Below are 20,026 nucleotides of genomic sequence, written 5' to 3' on the forward strand. Positions count from 1 at the left end.
CAGTTCTGAGTTTTAATTTTCTTGAAGGTGAAAGCAATGTACTGAAAGTTTCGTACAAATAAAAAAATTAGTTCTCAATACTCACTTGCTGCTTCTATAAATTTGGAATAGGTGTCATACGTGATGACAGGGATGGGTAAGTCTCTGAAGTACAGTTTCAGGGCTCCAGTGATGATGTTTATGTCTGGATAGATGTTGGCAGAAATGTCTGCCTTTTCCCCATCTGAAAAAGAGCCAGCAATCCAAGTCCTGATGAGGACCATATTTCACCAAGTGAAGGCATGCACAGAAAGGAGGGAGAGAGAGAAAGAGAGAAGGAGAGAGGGGGGAAGGGAGGAGATGGAGAGAAAGAAAGAGATAAAAGGAAGGAAGGAAAGAAAGAAAGAAAAGAAAGATACAACAATGAACAATTCTACTACATCTCCATCAGTATTCTTTGAACTTGGATTTGAATGTCATGTACATGAACTAATTGTTGAATTCCTTCAGTTACTTCTGTCTCTTTCAGGCTCACTTAGCCCCTTGGACTTCAATCTGGGAAACTTTAACCTCACCTCATGTATAGGTGAGATTGTATTTCTTAGAACTTTTTACAATCATTCTTGGTATACACACACACACACACACACATATATATATATATATATATATATATATATATATATTTATATATTTACTTTTTATTCTACCATTAGTAAATACCAGTCCATTTTAACTATCACTGACTATGAAATTTTTTGGGTTAAAAAAGTTTTGAAATTATAGATAGGGAAGAGAGGTGGGAGGGGAAGGGAGGAGGCAGGGGATTAGCAAGAATGGTGAAATGTGATGGACATCATTATCCAAAGTACATGTATGAAGCCACGAATTGGGTGTCAACCTACTTTATATAAAAACAGAGATGTGAAAAATTGTGGTATATATGTGTAATATGAATTGTAATGCAAAAAAAATCATGTATAAAGACATGAAAAAATGTTTTGATCACATGGGACTATTAACATCTTTTGTGTGGAAAATGAAATGAACAAATGCTTCAGCAAATTTGGTTCTGGAAACAAAACAGCTCTTGGATGTAGAGACAATAGTAAAACCTTCTTCCTGCCATATATGCCATATTGATCCCATCATTTACATATTTAGCAAACATTTATTGAGAATCTCGCATGGGGCAAACACAGTTAGGCTCTGGTGAATCAAAGAAGAAAAGAGATGCTCCCTTCGAATAGTTCCAGCTAGAGAGAACTCACAACTTGTCAGTTACAAGAAGAAGGGATGCTCCCTGGAGATGTGAGCACACAGCGATGCAGGGGACGGAAACAGAGCTCTCAGGTCAGCATGGGGTGGCCAGAGAGGCTTCGTGAACAACAGAAGACTTGACTCATGATTCACAGGTGTTTGCCAGACAAATGTGCACACATTCCAGATGGATAGAACAGGTGATCTCGGGTGCTTCTCCGTGATGGCATGTAAAGTGTCCTTCAGGGGGGCTGGCATGTAAGGTCCAATATGGAGGAAGAACTGGAAATTGGCCTGAGCAGATAGGGAGGCCACATCATGGAAGACCTTGTGGACCATACTCTATCCAGTAGGCACCCCAGGCCCAGACTGGCTGTACCAGGATTATGTGGATTGTTTATTAGAAATTTAGATACTTGGGTTCATCCAGATTTCAGCATGAGTCCTCAAGGTGGGCCCTGGTGGTCTGTATTTTTAACAAGTTCTCCAGGTTGGCCTATGTCTGACCTAAGAGATGATAGGCACTGGGAACTGTATGCTGTAATCATAAATAACAGAGGAGGTACCTCCTAAATGTCCCCTGGCTTCCCTCCTTCAGCGCTGGTGACTCTCATCCCTATGCTCCCTTTTGTGGAGTTTTGAGAGAAGAGATAAAATATCCTGAGCTGGGCCTGCAGAGGAGTGCTCCAGGGCCATGTGGACTGGCTGGATTTCAAATGGTTAAACTCACTTCCTCATCATGTGGTCACCTGTCCACAGCTTCTAAGGAAATACTTCCCCCAGAGAGAGAGAGAGAGAACTGGGAGATTTTTAAAGCATCATTGCTCAGCTTCCTGAAGAATAATACTCAGTAGTTCTGAAGCTTGGTTCCTACTATGAATGAGTCTGGTTCCATCAGAAGAGTGCTAAGCATAAGTCAGATGGCATTCAAGAGAGCACAAACTCACCTCTGTCAAAGGCCATCTTGACATCTTCAATGTGTTCAGTGAACCCAGACACTCTGTAAAGGCCTTCTGACTTTAATCCTATAGAGTGCAGGGAGGGAGGGACAGAGGGAGGGACAGAGGGAGGGTATGGGGGATGAGGGAGGGAAAGGGAGGGAAGGAGACACACACACTTTAATCTCAGTGTCTCAAAATATCTTAAAAAAAGACTAATTTTAAATGTACACTATGTACTATGAGTAAATGAACAAATAGTATTAGTGATCTTCTATGGCACACACTGTTGAGTCAGAACTTGGACTTGCCAGTCCCATTTCCATGTAAGTCTGTGTCCCTTTGCTTGGGTATCTCAGTGGAGATCTGGCATTCTTCCTGCCTGGCTTTACAAAGCAACCCCGAAATTTAAGGTTCTCATTAACCATAGTCTCCTACTTCCTTTGTTCATCATTTTGCTGGACACCCATTTCACCAAGGGAAGGAACCGGGCCGAAACCTTGACCTCTTCCATGGGTTATGCTGTATGTGGCACTGTGCTGGATACATATACACACTTATGTGTGTGTAATGCATATTATCCTAATTCTATTGGAGGTATTAAAATTTTATGGCTTTTTATGTGTAATCGTAAGATGATATGTTAAATAACTAAACATGATTGATTTCATTATTATGCCTTCAGGTAACTGATCATACAAACAGATGTAGGAAAATAAAATTCCATTTACTGGTTTTGGAAACTTTATCATTGTGTATTTAGGTCAAAGAGACTTGGTTTTCACTTCTCAAGTTTATTGATTTGTTAAGATAGGTTCTAAAATGCATGTTTATATATACACAGTGGGTGATGTATCAGATCAAAAGTATCAGAACGAATAGAGGACCAGAGCCAGGCACAGTTGCACACGCCTATACTCCCAGTGATTTGGAAGGCTGAGGTAGGAGAATCACGAGTTCAAAGCCAGCCTCAGCACCTTAATGAGACCCTAAGCAACTCAGTGAGACTCTGTCTCTAATAAAATACAAAATAGGGTTTAGGATGTGGCTCAGTGGTCTAATGAACCTGAGTTCAATCCCCAGTATCTTTAAATAAATAAATAAATACATAAATATCCAGGTTTCAGAATTCATATGCCAAAAGTTAATTGCTGTCAAAACTATAACTATAGGAAAAAAAAACAAACAAATAGCTTCCATTGTAGTATATTTCGTGCAATATACTTTTGTCACTTTTTTTTTCTTTTTGGTAATAGGGATTGAAGCCAGGAGTACTTAACCACTGAGCCACATACCCAGCCATTTTTATTTTTTTATTTAGAGACAGGGTCTTTCTGAGTTGCTTAGGGCCTCACTAAGTTACAGAGGCTGGCTTTGAATTTGTAATCCTCCTGCCTCAGCCTCCCAAACTGCTGGGATTACAAGCATGTGCCACTGTGCCTGGCTGTCAAACTCTTGATTACTAACATGTAGGCTCCTGTTTTTTGTTAATTTGGTAAACATTTTTTATATTCTATACACCATATGAAAGAATCTGTATTAGCTTTGCATCAGAAACAAAAAACACTATGTAGCATAAATGCTGGCTCTTCTCCTCTCCTGCGGCCTTGACATATGTTCTCAGTTAATCTCAGCTCTTTTGTTTAGGAACAGTTGCCACTGCTCATCAAGTGCAGTTAACCCACAAGATGAATGAAACCGGGGTGCCATCCTGTTCTAGATGGCACAGGAAAACTTATCTCAATAATGTTGGAACAGGTGCTGCCTCGTAGCTGGGCAACTGATCCTGCAGATTGACAGGAGAGGAATCTGGGCAGGCCTCACTGAGGAGCTCATCTTTGAAGGAAGTCGTGAAGTATGGGTTGGAGTTTGTCAGAATGGAGGAGGCTGCCGGCTGTCCTTTTCATATTTGTTCTCCCATCTCTCTGTTGTGATGGAATCTTTTTTTTTTTAATATCCACTGCAATGTCCATTAAATTCTGGCCATTGCAGAGAGAGCAGAAGCAATGTGTACAGCCTCTGCATTGTGACCTTAAAGGGAAAGAGATTGTCCTTTCCCCCTTCCTGTTGGTTAGAATGAAGATGAGACACTGGCAGCCAACTAGGGGGAGAAGACAAGGACAATGCCCAAGCAGGACAGAGCAGCAGATGCAGGGCCTGGGTTGCAGCCCCCAGGGAGCTGTCTGACTAGCCCTAGACCACAGCCTGGATTGTTCCTGGAGAGGTAAACAGATGTCTGTCTTGTTCAAGATGCTATTGTTCAGGATCTCTTGACAGCACCGAAACACCTGGGCTAATAGGGTCAGACAGGCAGATTGAGAGGTGGAGTTAGAGGTTGGTCATTCTGGGAGAAGGTGACAAGAAGTAACACAGGTCCTGTATGTTGGGCACTATACTAGATCTGTTATATGTATCAACTCATATAATCCTCACAACCACCTTATAAAGTGTAATTGATTCTACTTACTCTATAAGTAAGGAAACAGACATTCAAATGGGCAGTTAATCTCAGCTCTGGGTCATGTGGGTAGTGGTGGTCATGCAGGTGGGAAGGTGTCATGTGAATTTCTTCTAGATGACTGCTGGATTCAGCTTGTACCTGAAGGCTTCTATCATCTGCAGCTCCAATCCCTGTGTAGTTTCGTGGAATAAATTTCCAATCTGGGCCCTTCTTTCTATTGTACTGGGTAGGCTTAGTGCTATTCTCCCCACAGTCTTTCTCCCCTGAATGTCAGTCATGATAGGAACTTTGGATCCCTAAAGTTATTCGGAAAAGTAGCAGGATTGCAGCTTCTCCAATGAAACCAAGTTCCTGTCCTTTGCCCTGACTGCAGGCTCTGACCCTAAACTTGCAGTGCCTTCACACAGCAGGACCCAGGGCCACTTTTCTCTGCCAGCGTTGGGGTGCCTCTCATCTCTTGGGCTAGTCAGCCCTTGCAAGGGACACCTTCACCAGATCCCAAAGCATTCATTGAATTCTAACAGCCACAGTGGTGAAAAGGAAGGAGGCATTTCTCACAATCTGAGATTAAATGAGCCAGTTTTCAGACCGATTATAGCTTTCATCCTTAGGAGAAGCAGGATCATTTCCTATCTTTAAAAGGCTTGAGATAACAAGCTACAATGTCCTGCTTTGTTTTGGAAAGAATAGACTCATTGTCCAATGAATAGAAACCTGTAGAATATATTAAGGCAATTTGGACACAATAATGGATACCAATGTAGTGGAATATAATACAATCACCGGTCAATTATGCAAATTATATTCAGCAACACAAATTCTCCCCATCAGACCTGGTCCATTATGTCCTGAATATTTGATACTAAATAGTGGCCAAGGGAAGCAACAATAAAGGAAAGATCACTCTAGCATAAATATAAAGAATTTTTTTGCGGGGGGGAAATGTTACTGTTTTTCTTGTCAACTTGATTTTCCATTACATAGATCTTTATAATCTTTGAAATCTTTTCATTGAAATAAACAGAATCAATATTAGAAGTGAATTTTATATGGTAGTACATGTATGTATTGATCAATAATTTCTGTATTACTTAATAGAACATTTTAAGATCTATCTCTCACTCCTTTTTCTATCTTTCCCTCCCTCCCCCCTTTCCTTCCTTCCTTTCATCTTTCCTTTTTATTTGGTACTAGGGATTGAACCACGGGTGCTTTACCACTGAGCTACATCTCCAGTCCTTTTTATTTTTTTTTATTTTGAGACAGGATTTCACTAAGTTGCTGAGGCTGGCTTTGAACTTGTGATCCAGGAACTTGTGATCCTCAGCCTCCTAACTGCTGGGATTACAGGCATATGCCATCATGCCCAGCTTTAAGATCTATTTCAAAACTCTCCCTGCCATAACTTTTCTTAATTATCCTCAAATATGATGAAAACATCAACCTTTGTGACCCCATGGTGCTTTAAATATGGACACCCACAATAGGTATTTGCCCTTCTGATTCTCCACACTGTAATATGAATTTCTTGAAGTCAAGAATGGAGACTTTCAGATCCTTAATCTCTAGCACATAGTAGATGCTTAGTAAACATTTGTTGAGGCATACATGCATGGCTTGAGGAAACGGAAATTGAGAGAGTTGGTAGGAATTATTTTATCCTCTATGTGAATGTGTTTCTGTATGTGTGCAGTTAGTTCATTTTCCCAAAAATGATAGTAGAGTGAGTCTGTTTCCCTGACAACAGGAAAATAAACTGCAAAAATATAATTACTGTATTATCAAAAAAAAGTATTTTCCAAACCTTTTGCTTCAATTTCCCAAATGCATATGTCAACCACCATAGGCCTCTGTGTGTTGTGAGCCTTTATGAGTGTGGTGAGGTCACAACAGTACACTTTCTTGATCCTCTTGAGATCTGGTTGGCAGTCATTGGGCACATGCTTGGAACACTGCTTGTGCACATTCAATCCACAGTCTAAAAACAAAGAAGCCACATTAGTCTTGGTTGGTCCTTTTGTCAATGCCCAACACAAATTATACACTGCCCCAAATAGTAACATCCACACCCAAGGGTTTGATGTATTCCTCTGCAACATCCATCTCATTCAGAAGTGAGAGTTTCTACTAGAAGAGGAAGTATGAGATTCATCCTAACTCACAAAACTCTCATGAAAACTCTGCATTTTTCTTATTAAGATTTTTCTGTTGCTGGACCATAAGAAGAGACAGACACCTTGCTGAGATAGTTTAGGTAATTAGGCCGCTTACGTACATTTTTCCTCTCTGGACTTGGACTCTTTGGGTTCACATTGGGCTTTTGAGTTTTGGGTTTTCAAAGCTGGTAATGGCTCATAAAGGGCACTAGGACTTATGCTGGGTTGTTTCCTTAAGTCCTGGATGTTTCTTTTGTGGAAGACAGAGTTACTGTCTTTGGTTTGGGGCACCCATTACCATTGAAACTCTCTTTGCCTTTCCTGGATCTTTGCCCAGAGTTCCCTCCCAATCCCTTCCTCCTTGATGGGCAGGTTGGGGAGGCCACTTCCCCTTCTACCTGCCTTATTTTGACACCTGTGTGTGGACAGTGTCTAACTGCACACCAGGGGCACTACCTGAGCGCTTGTTTTATAACAATACCGTGAAAAATGATGATTAGAGTAATTATTTATAAAGCTCCTATCAGGATCCCAAGCTGCTTTTAAGTTCAATAAACACATTAAAAGTCTTGTTAGCAGTTAGTATCCACTGACAGAAGTTCTTTGACAGTAAAGAGGCACATAGACTACTTTCTGGAAAATAAAAATTTAATGCTAAAGTTGTTCACAGGTGACTTGTGGTCAAATCAAAGTCTTGTTTTTCCTATTATAAAGAATAACATTTTTATATACAAAACACACACACACACACACACACACACATATACACATACTTTCTGGGGAAAGTAGAGATAGGCTTTGATTTTTGAAGTCCTCCACTAATCCACCATGCCCCAGAGTAATAAATGTTATAGTCACATGTTTTATAAAAAACACTTAACCATATCCAGGATTTCAGAGGCTCTAACTTCTCTGAAATCATCAGTAATAACTTCTAAGCCATTTTTCAGTAATGTTTTCTTGCTGAGACCTCTGTCTATGGTCACCAGTTTGAATCCATCTTAGTTTTATTAACATGAGAAATTCAGCAAAGCTTAAACAAAATTCAATAATATTTTGATAGATGTATTTAGTGAATGTAAATTTTGGCTACCTGGACTAAATAGAACAGTCTGGTTTTCTTGTTGGGATCCATTTTCCGAAAATATGGATTATAACCGCATCTGCCTCTTAAGGTGATCAGAACCATCAATTAAATTACTAGAATGTGCTCAGCATATTGTCTGAACACTTTAAGTATGACCATTGTATGTATTATGTAAATATTAAGTCAAATAAAATAAATAGTGTTTATAGTAATAGAAAATATATAGCCTATCCAGCTACTCATTAGTAATTTTCACTGTGTCTTACAATTCATTTAAAATTTCTTGTTAGATTATGGTAAAAAATGCATTACATGAAATTTACCATTTTAACCATTTCTAAGTGTATTTTACTGTACTACCATTACTGCCATCAGTCTCCAGGCCTTTTTCATCTTGCAAAACCAAAATTCTATGCCTCCCAAACAATATCCTGTGCCCCTTCGCAGTCCTTGGCAGCCACCATTCCACTTGCTGACTCTATAAACTTGACTACTCCAGGAGCCTGATGTGAATAGAATCATACTGTATTTATAATTTCACAATTGCCTTATTTCAGCTAGCATGTTGTCCTCTAAACACATCATGCTGTATGTAGAATGCATCAGGAGTTTCTTCCTTTTTTTGAAGATATACCCTGATTCACTCATAGCAGGGAGAGATAAGAGTCCTACCAACCTGGAAGACAACAACATCTGGGTCTCTTTAACCTTTGCCCTCAGGGTCCATGAGTGTTGGGATTGTCTTCCTTTTTAAGAATGAATGAAATTCCATTCCTTGTATGTCCATGTCACCTTTTGTTTATCCATCCACCCATCAATGGACACCTAGGTGGCGTCTATCATCCCCAACTGCAAATATGGATGTGCAAACATCTGTTGAAGATCCAGCTGTCAGTAGTTTTGGGTATTAGTCAAGGTGTGGAATTGCAGGATTATATAGTAATTCTAATTTTCTTATAAATGTCATCTTAAGATTTGAAGCAATTTCATGTCTATGTAGAGTTTAATACTAATATTTTATTAAAATGAAGATATTTTATAAGAAATATTAAAATATTTAGCTTTTATAAACTAGTAGAATTTTCATGTGCTGCAAATAAGGCCCAGGTAATTAAAATATTTATTTATTTTATTTTGTTCTATTTATTCATTCTAATTGGTTGCACAGGACAGTAGAATGCATTTCAGTTCATAGTACACAAATGGGCCACAATTTTTCATTTTTCTGGTTGTACACAAATAAAAATATTTAAAATAAGGAGAACTGAGGGCGTGATGGCTGTTTTTAACCTTTAATGCTGTTTTTAGCCTTCCTAATCCTCAGTGGACATAAAAGGTCAAAAAATAGCCAATGGAGAGAGCTAACAATATAGTTTGAGACTGTGTTTTTATTAAGAAAAAAAATAAAAATAAATAATTTTATCCCCCAAAAAGCTGCTGATTGGGCTGGGGATGTGGCTAAGTGGTAGAGAGCTCATGCAGCATACACGAGGCACTGGGTTCGATCCTCAGCACCATGTAAATATAAAATAAAGATATTGTGTCCATCTGAAACTAAAACTAAAAAAAAACAGCTACTGATCACAGCTAATGTGAAGTTCAGAGTTTCATTTTCATAATATTGACTTTGGACAAATTTCCTGCTGCAATTGGATAATACCAGCAATGAGGGGCTTTTTTTTCATTGCTATCAGCTGGATAAGCTGAATTAATAAGTAATTCAGATATTCTACCACCAGGCTCAGCGGTTCGACCATGAGCTATGTCATGACTCCTGGCAAGGCAATTTTTGGTGTTAATCCAGGTATCTGAACAATTCTGGTGAGGCCACTTCTGGTTTGCCACCTGCCTAAGGGATCTGCTATGTGTCTGCAGAATTCTCCAACATACATGTGAACCACTTGAATCCTCCCGCTGTCTACAGGGATGATTGCTGTACCTACAAACCAGGATCTGAGACGTCCTTTTCTGGGTAAAGGGGAAAACTGGCGTTGCCTGAACCTCAGAACCAAAATAGGAAATATAGGAAAGAAGATCACTTTAGTCTGGTGTCATTAGTTTATTTGATTTTAAATATCACATATGAATTATTTTAAAAAATCATACCCTAGAGAGAAGGAAATCAGTCAAGAAGTTAGTGGAAACCCCATAGTCAGAAAAATCATGGTAGGATGAATTAGGAAGTCCAGTTCACACATTAATTTGGCAACCTTATGCCATTTTGTTCAATGTATCTTAATAAGGTGTGTGGAACACTGTCAGCCTCCAATTCCAAGTGAAAAAACACCCAGGTTTCAAACTGCTTTGAAAATATGAGATATCAAATTAAGGTAAGAGATTTCACTGTTGATCTGATGACAGAAAAATACTGAACCTGGGCTTTGGAATCTGGCTGCTTTGAATCAAAGTTCCACCACTCACCATGTGGCCAGAGGCAATTAAGAATGAGCTCCAAGACTCCATTTCCTTTTTCATTTAATGGTAGATAATTGCATCTTCCCTAGGGTCTGTTGGTGAGGCTAAATGACATGATAAATAGAAAATGTTTAACCTGTGCCTGTAGCAAATACTTAGTAGTATTTTTATATTATTTATGTCTTGCCTTTTATAGTAAGATGGGATGGGAAACAAGTATTGCTTTTCTGTTTATAAAATTTCATAGAGCCTGATCCGAGGATCCAACATGGCGGCCGGCGAGGAAGCAGCGATTCCAACGTCTCCACTTTAAGGGATAAGAAAGACCCACCTGAACAGCTGCAGCCTACCTACAGAGGAACTTCTAGCATAATTCCCTTTAGAGGAGAACAGCCGTGATCTGGTAGGTTTATTGGAAGTGACAGTTTGTCCCAGAGAAGTGGATCTTGGACGGCCACTCGGGCACAGAGGTCTAGTCCCTCAGCCATTAGCCACTCTGGCAAGGGGCTCCCCCGGGAGGCCTAGCTCTCGCTTTGCGAGCAGCCACCTCACCTGTCCGGTTCCTAACCACGCGGCCACAGCTACTCGGCTCCACAGGTGGCACCGCGGTGGGTGCAGAAGTCAAGTCCCGGAGCCAGCAACCGCTTTTGCAAGCGGCGGTCACCCTGAGCGGCTTGGGCCGCCCCGCCCGAACCCGCAGTCGGCCTCCGCCATCCGGGCTCCCCCAGGAGGCCTTGCGCTCGCTCTGGGAACAGCCGCCTCTCCCGCCCGGTCCCTAACCACTCGGCCACAGCTACCCGGCTCCACAGGTGGCCCCGCTGCGGGTGCAGAAGTCAAATCCTGAGGAGGGAAGATGGCAGCAAAGGGAGTGCATCACCCCAGTGCGCCGCCTCACTGAGCGGGAGAAAGATGATGTGAATCGCCTGAAGGCTATCTTGTAGGGAATTTCCAGCGAAATCGAGGTGCTCCAGAATCTAGTGGTCAGATTTCCATCGTGCAAAGTTCGACTGCGGGAGCTCCTTTTCTCCACACGGAGGGTCGCATGGCCTGATAGGCAATCGCCCTGCGGCTGGAGTCTGTGGCGCGCACTGGGGAGCGGCAAGGTGCCGGATCGGGGGAGCAACGATACCTGCGGCCCATTGGAAAGAGAGGCCAGGGGGTAAATTTCAAAAACACAACAGTTGCACCAAGCAGAAAGAAACGCGAGCAGTATGAAAAGACAAGGAAAGAAAGGACTACAAGCAATGCAGGTCAACTCAACATTAGAAGAGGTAATAGCTGCAACAGATGGAATGTCAGATAAAGAGTTCAAGATATACATGCCCAGGACCAGATGGGTATACAGCGGAGTTTTACAAAACCTTTAAAGAAGAATTAATACCAATACTTTTCAAGTTATTTCAGGAATTAGAAAAAGAGGGAGAACTTCCAAATTCATTCTATGAGGCCAACATCACCCTGATTCGGAAACCAGACAAAGACACTTCAAAGAAAGAAAACTACAGACCAATATCTCTAATGAACCTTGATGCAAAAATCCTCAATAAAATTCTGGCGAATCAGATTCAAATACATATCAAAAAAATTATACACCATGATCAAGTAGGATTCATCCCTGGGTATGCAAGGTTGGTTCAATATACGGAAATCAATAAATGTTATCCACCACATCAATAGACTTAAAAACAAGAACCATATGATCATCTCAATAGATGCAGAAAAAGCATTCGACAAAGTACAGCATCCCTTTATGTTCAAAACTCTTGAAAAATTAGGGATAACTGGATCATACCTCAACATTGTAAAAGCAATCTATGATAAGCCACAGGCCAGCATCATTCTGAATGGAGAAAAATTGAAGGCATTCCCTCTAAGATCTGGTACAAGACAGGGATGCCCTCTCTCACCACTTCTGTTCAACATAGTCCTCGAAACACTGGCCAGAGCAATTAGGCAGACAAAAGAAATTAAAGGCATAAAAATAGGAAAAGAAGAACTTAAATTATCACTATTTGCAGATGATATGATTCTATACCTAGCAGACCCAAAAGGGTCTACAAAGAAGCTATTAGAGCTAATAAATGAATTCAGCAAAGTGGCAGGATATAAGATCAACATGCATAAATCAAAGGCATTCCTGTATATCAGCAACAAATCCTCTGAAATGAGGACAACTACTCCATTCACAATATCCCCCCAAAAAATAAAATACTTGGGAATCAACCTAACAAAAGAGGTGAAAGATTTATACAATGAAAATTACAGAACCCTAAAGAAAGACATAGAAGAAGACCTTAGAAGATGGAAAAATATACCCTGCTCATGGATAGGCAGAACTAACATCATCAAAATGGCGATATTACCAAAAGTTCTCTATAAGTTCAATGCAATGCCAATCAAAATCCCAACAGCATATCTTGTAGAAATAGATAAAAGAATCATGAAATTCATATGGAATAATAAAAGACCCAGAATAGCAAAAACAATACTAAGCAGGAAGTGTGAATCAGGCGGTATAGCGATACCAGACTTCAAACTATACTACAGAGCAATAGTAACAAAAACAGCATGGTACTGGTACCAAAACAGGCGGGTGGACCAATGGTACAGAATAGAGGACACAGTAACCAATCCACAAAACTACAACTATCTTATATTTGATAAAGGGGCTAAAAGCATGCAATGGAGGAAGGATAGCATCTTCAACAAATGGTGCTGGGAAAACTGGAAATCCATTTGCACCAAAATGAATCTGAATCCCTATCTCTGGCCGTGCACAAAAGTTAACTCAAAATGGATCAAGGAGCTTGATATTAAATCAGAGACATGGTGTCTGATAGAAGAAAAAGTTGGTTATGATCTACACGCTGTGGGATCGGGCTCCAAATTCCTCAATAGGACACCTATAGGCTAGAGTTAACAAATAGCATCAACAAATGGGACTTACTCAAACTAAAAAGTTTTTTCTCAGCAAAAGAAACAATAAGAGAGATAAACAGGGAGCCTACATCCTGGGAACAAATCTTTACTCCACACACTTCAGATAGAGCCCTAATAACCAGAATATACGAAGAACTCAAAAAATTAGACAATAAGATAACAAATAACCCAATCAATAAATGGGCCAAGGACCTGAACAGACACTTCTTAGAGGAGGACATACAATCAATCAACAAGTACATGAAAAAATGCTCACCATCGCTAGCAGTCAGAGAAATGCAAATCAAAACTACCCTAAGATACCATCTCACTCCAGTAAAACTGGCAGCCATTAGGAAGTCAAACAACAATAAGTGCTGGAGAGGATGCGGGGAAAAGGGCACTCTTGTACATTGCTGGTGGGACTGCAAATTGGTGCAGCCAATTTGGAAAGCAGTATGGAGATTTCTCGGAAAGCTGGGAATGGAACCACCATTTGACCCAGCTATTCCCCTTCTCGGTCTATTCCCTAAAGCCCTAACAAGAGCATGCTACAGGGACACTGCTACATCGATATTCATAGCAGCTCAATTCACGATAGCAAGACTGTGGAACCAGCCTAGATGCCCTTCAATAGATGAATGGATAAAAAAAATTTAGCATTTATATACTATGGAGTATTATTCTGCATTAAAAAATGACAAAATCATAGAATTTGGAGGGAAATGGATGGCATTAGAGCAGATTATGCTAAGTGAAGCTAGTCAATCTTTAAAAAACAAATACCAAATGACTCCTTTGATATAAGGGGAGTAAACAAGGACAGGGTAGGGACGAAGAGCTTGAGAAGAAGATTTACATTAAACAGGGATGAGAGGTGGGAGGGAAAGGGAGGGAGAAGGGAAACAGCATGGAAATGGAAGGCGATCCTCAGGGTTATACAAAATGTCATATAAGAGGAAAGGAGGGGTAAGACAAGATAATACAAATGGAAGAAATGATTTACAGTAGAAGGGGTAGAGAGAGAAAAGGGTAGGGGAGGGGAGGGGAGGGGGGATAGTAGAGAATAGGACAGACAGCAGAATACATCAGACACTAGAAAGGCAATATGTCAATCAATGGAAGGGTAACTGATGTGATACAGCAATCTGTATACGGGGTAAAAGTGGGAGTTCATAATCCACTTGAATCAAACCGTGTAATATGATGTATTAAGAACTATGTAATGTTATGAACGACCAATAAAAAAAAAGGATTATCAGAAACTGAAAAAAAAATAAATAAATATCCTGATCCTAAAAAAAAAAAAAAATTTCATTGAATTTTTTTTTCTTTTAAGGACTACTGTCTATTGGGGAGGTCTACCTAAGTCTTAAGGAAGTATACTTGTCAGGGTTTTTTTTTTTCCTTTCTTGCATAAACATGAGATATTCCTTTTAATTTTTGCAAACCCTTTAGAACATTCTCCCCATTGAGTACAGAGAGGCCTTGAACCCTCCAGGAAGCAAGACTTTTTTAGTTCATCTAGGGAGAGTCTCCAGCTCTGGAGACCTGCTAACTCAATATGGCTGCACATTTCTTGATGGAAAATGGAGAAAGAAAGTTCCATGTCTACCTGAGCACCTGACTCCTTGGGTGATGATCCCCCACATGAAATTTGCACAGTATTCACACCAGTGCGGGCCTCGGAATGTGTGGATCTGTGTTCCAAAGAGAAGAAAAGTGTCAACAAATTCAGGTATCTGGAGGCGGTAGTCTCCTGTGTTAAATGCATGGGTGAAATTAAGAAACAGCGGTCTCAACAGGAGCCATCCCCACTGCCCTTTTCTTTCTAGTGAAGAATAGTTGCAAATAGATCTGGAGAAAGTACAGATAGGCTTTGATTTTTGAAACCCTCCACTAATCCACCATGCCCCAATCAAAAAGGAATGTGGAGAAAGAGTGTGATTACAGAGCCATGCCATCACACAGAACAAGGCACTGTGTGTAGAGCCCAAGATAGCCTGAGCCAGTGGCTATAACCTGCATTTAGCTCAGCAAGTTCTGGAAGGCAGAACTCAATTACTGTGCCCTTTTGACTAAAGTTGTTCCATCCATCAGTAGAGTATTCAACCAGGTATAAATAAGACATGATTATGGGGTAATTAAAAGTTTCCAAGGCTTTGAGCCTCTTCCAAAAAAAGGCATTAAAAAAAGTAAAGGAGTTGACTGAAAATACAGGCTACCAATAGGACCCATGGAATTACATCCCCAGAGGTCTATACTCAGCAGGGCTTGCTGTGCCTTTCAGGTGGGTAAGCTGAAAGTCCCTCCTGGTGAGCCAAAGTGCTGTTCTCATTGTTTGGTGCTCAGCCAGTTGTTAAATATTCCACATATCACAAAGTAAGGATGGTCTTATCTCTGACTAATCAGGTACAGGTCCTCCTGTAACAGGATCATATATTAAGCCATGAGTTAAAACAAAAAAACAAACAAAAATAAATTAAATACTTGTTCTCTGGCACTAAAGAACTTCAGAGCAGAGCAAATGTGGCCATGGTAAGCCAAGAACCACTGCAGTATATTGGAGGTATACAAATTTATATGAAATGGTTCTGATTTTTTTTTAGGCTCTTGAAAATTTTAAACCTTAATTAACAAATAAAAGAAATGAAGACATTATTTTTTAACAGACTGGGAGATCTATATACAGCTGTTAATGAAAAAAAAATCAGGACTACAAGTATGGTCACAATTTGGGAAGATGTTCATCAGAGCACAGCTTAAGATAAAACAGCACCCCTATGACTTCTTCATTCATGCATGCATACTAGATATACATACTAGGGTGTACATAATGTGGCGAGGAAAACAAACCTGGTTCCCTCCTAATGGAACTCACAGAGAAGTAAAAGCAGCAAAGAAAATAGTTAATAAATTTTTAAAAAGCAACTTATGATCATGGTTTCTATGCAATAAAATTAAATTCTAGTTATCTATTGGTGGTAGTTCAGCTAAACACATGTAAATTGATCCATACTGTTTTCTTTCTGAAAAATGTGAAAAAAATCTCTCAAAGTTGTATGTCATTTAAATGGAGGCATGTTCTACAAAGGTATGACAGAGTACTCCTTGTAGGAATGTGGGGAACTCATCCCTGGAGCATTTCACATAGGTCAAATGCCATGATTTACCCAGAGACCCACAGAGATTGAACCTGGTACTAAAAGCACCCATCAGTAAAAATGCCTTGGTTAAAGCTGGTGGCAAAGTTGATTATTAATAAATTGCTGAGATTGCAAGATCAATTAAATATAATAGAAATATAACTAACAAAATTGTACATAAATGATTGTGGGGAGAAAAAAGATGTGGCTACTGCCAGAGAGGCAAAGAAGGGCCCAGCATTACCCGGGATGGGCAGGGAGGCCGCTCTTGGAAGGTAACCTGGAAGAAGAGAAGAGCTAGTTTTGTGGGGAGAGGAACAGGGAACATTCTAGGCAGAAGGTATGTATGGAGGCCTTTCAGGAACAAAACAGCTTGGTGTGATTGTGCAGTGGACAGCCAGGATGGCTAGAACATGAGGAATGAGAGGGAGAGGAACTGAGATGAAGTTGAAGGCAGGAATAGAAAGTCACACAGGATCTTGAAGACTTTATTCATGAGCAAGGATTTGGTTTTAATCCAGGCACAATAAGAAATTATTATAGGATGCCAGTATAAAGATGATTTAGAAAAAAAAGATCATTTTGATCACTGTCTTGAAAATGGAGTATATTAATGGTGGAATAGATTTGGATGCTATGTAGTAGTCTAGCTGAGAAAAGCAGAGGCAGAGATCAGGAGGCTGGCAGTAGAGACGGGATATTTTGACGTAATTTCCACAGCGTGATCATAGAATGCATATGGTCTTTGAGGAAGTGAGGAATCAGGAATGACTCCTAGTTTCTAGCCTAGGAACTAGTTGGACGGTAACACCCTTGCTGAGATGGGGAAGACAATCTTTGGAGAGAAGGTAAGGAATCAGCTTTAGATAGGTTAAGGTTAAAGACTCCCATGATACCCAATTGTTAGTGTTAAGAAAGATTTCACACAGCTTTGATGACTTTTGGCTATCCCTGACATATAGATATACTTTTGGCTATCCCTGACATATAGATGGTATTTAAATTATGTTAAAGGATAAAGCATATTAGGAATAGGGAGCAGAAAACAAAGGAAAAAAAGTTTAACTCCCTATCCTCAGTGCTCCTCATTTAGTGAAAACCAAGAATGTAAAGTATTTTAGAAGCCAAGAAATGAAGAGTGCTTTAGGAACAGAATGGACCACCATGTTAAATGCTGGAAAGAGGTCCAATCAGATAAGCACTCAATGTTGATTCAGTTACATGAAGTCATCACCAACCTTGGCAACAACAGTGTCTTTGGGCTGGTGAAGACAAAAGCCAGATTTAAGGGAACTGAAGAGTAAGTGGGCAGTAAGGAATTGGAAAAAAGTCGAGGCAAATTCATCAAGAAGTCCGTCTATGACTTCCAGCAAAGAGAAAAGACTGCTCAGGAGAGTTCTGCCATCAAGGGAAGATTTATTTTATATTTTATTTTTAGGTGAAAGACGTTAGGGCATGTTAATTTATCAAGGGAGTTACCATAAGAGGTAGAAGATGCTGGAGATGCAGAAAAAAGATAAGCCAAGAAATGATGATCCTGAGAAGTTGAGAGAGGTTGGAATTTGGGGTAGATAGGGAAACAATATTCAAAGGGAAAATAGTTAAGATTTTCCAGAGTTAGTAAAACACATAGAACCAGAAGATTGAAAAAAGCTAAATGAGTCTCAAATAAGACAAAGAAAAATAATCGACATAGATTGTGGTGACACTGCAGAATACTAAAAAACAAGGAAAACCTGAGAAAGGACAGCAATTAGGGTGAATGCAGACTTTTCTTCAGCAAGAAGAGGTTAATGATGATGGAAACACTTCATCAAAGTGCCCAGAGAAGAATATTGGCCAACAAACTTTTTATTTATTTATTTTGAGACAGGATCTTGCCGTGTTGTCAATATTGGCCTCAAATTCCAGATTCTCCTGCCTCTGCCTCCCAAGGGGCTGGGATTAAAACTCGTTTGGCAGTCCAATCTTTACATCACTAAAACTCGTTTGGCAGTCCAATCTTTACATCCAGATTATTATTATCGAAGAGAAAGTTAAAATAAAGCTATTTTCAGACAAATGGCAAGAGTTTCCACCCACGGATCCTCATACAAAGACATACTAGGATATGCTCCATGAAGAGCAAATGCAACCCAAGAAGGAGCAGGATTCAATGAGCAATGGTGAGCAAAAAAGAAAAAAAAAGTGACTACGGGTTAGTCTAATCCTGCATAAAACAATAACAATGACTAATTTTAGGGGACTTATAAACAATGATGTGAAGATTAAAGAGGATGAGGGAAGTTAAAACTTCCCAAGGTCCTTACAACCGGGATGTTAGACGAACTACTAGTAAACCAAAGGATATTTTAAATAATTTATGCATATTTTAAAAAAATTAGTATACCTGAAAAAGAGTGAAATAGAATGCATAATTTAAAAAAAAAACACATAAGGGAAAAAAACTAGATTTGACCAAGCCAATTAAAAGCAGGAAATAAGAAAAAAGAAGCAATAAAAAAGCAGAATGAAAGTATTTTTTAAATCCTTATAGTTTTCTAGTCACAATAAATATAAATGACTCAAACTTATCAAAGATACATTTTTAGATCCTTTAAAAAATCTTTGTAAGAAACACACTCAAAATTAATATGAGAGAAATGTAGGAAGTAAAAAGACATATCTAGTAAATGCTAGCCAATAGAAACCAAAAATAGATCATATATATCACTATTAGTGATAAGGATGAATCATAGTGAGAGTTTTAAATCAGAAAGATATATTAACTTAATTCATATGGATGTGGCAACATGATTTCCAAAAACATAAAACAAAGATTGAATTACAAGGAGAAACTGACAAATCCAAAATCGAATAGGAAAGAGACTTCATATGCAACCAAAGAATACACACTCTTTAAAAACACATGGAACATTTACATAAGCTGACTACAAGTCAAGCTTCAATATGTACAAAAGCATTGACACTATATTACTGTATATTAACAAATAAATAATAATAGGTTGCCCAACTCCAGCATGTTTGGTATGATACATTTAGTACCAGTGGTACATGAGACCAAGTCACTCATAAATGGAGACTTGATATATCTCAGAAAGAGCTTTTAAGTTAGTGGAGGAAGGATGTCAGATAGATGAATTATTTCCTATTTCATCCACTAGGCACCTTTCCATGGCCTCATTAGTCCTTCATTTAGTTGATACTCACATGCTGATGCTTTTTGACTAGGGCCCTATTACTAGGTCTCTTTCAACCAGGTGAAGTTGAAACAAATCAGAGGAGCAAGAACTCCCTGCACTTAAGGATTTCATTATCTACAAGAATAAAGAGGCAACTTGAACAATTATGTCAGTGACAATAGAGCATGTTGGAGATCCTGTGGTAGAAGAATGGAGAGAATATAAATTATTCTGAGAAAGTTGGGGAAAGTGGTATTGAACTGGGTTTTGAGGGATGGATAGTTTACCAGACTTGGAACGATGAGCTGGCAGGGAAGCCACAGAGTTAACTGGGGAGCAGATGACTTGGGGACAACATTCTAAGATGATGAAATAGCATAATCAAGACCCAATGACAGTGGGCTTTGTTTTTGGTGAAAGGCACTCTTTTTTATAGGTGGTGCAAAAGACGGATGATACAATGCTCTTCTCTGAAACATCTGC

At 39.5% G+C, this 20,026-nt stretch overlaps 1 protein-coding gene across 8 annotated transcripts in view; it reads right to left on the reverse strand.

Moving 5' to 3' along the window:
* Nucleotides 1–20,026, reverse strand: part of LOC144255831 (beta-chimaerin-like) — a 110,660-nt gene that overhangs the window by 5,075 nt on the left and 85,559 nt on the right. For 3 of the 8 annotated variants that reach the window (XM_077800805.1, XM_077800807.1, XM_077800804.1), the window contains 4 exons: nt 14,831–14,915; nt 6,443–6,616; nt 2,187–2,264; nt 86–223 (listed from right to left, as the gene is read on the reverse strand). In XM_077800805.1, the coding sequence (XP_077656931.1) occupies nt 86–223; nt 2,187–2,264; nt 6,443–6,616; nt 14,831–14,915 (475 nt within the window). The remainder of the gene's footprint in view (nt 1–85; nt 224–2,186; nt 2,265–6,442; nt 6,617–14,830; nt 14,916–20,026) is intronic. The other 5 variants (XM_077800810.1, XM_077800806.1, XM_077800808.1 and 2 more) reach the window with 4 other exon arrangements.

Source organism: Urocitellus parryii, chromosome 7, assembly GCF_045843805.1.
Source record: "Urocitellus parryii isolate mUroPar1 chromosome 7, mUroPar1.hap1, whole genome shotgun sequence".
Classification (NCBI taxonomy): Eukaryota; Metazoa; Chordata; class Mammalia; order Rodentia; family Sciuridae; genus Urocitellus; species Urocitellus parryii.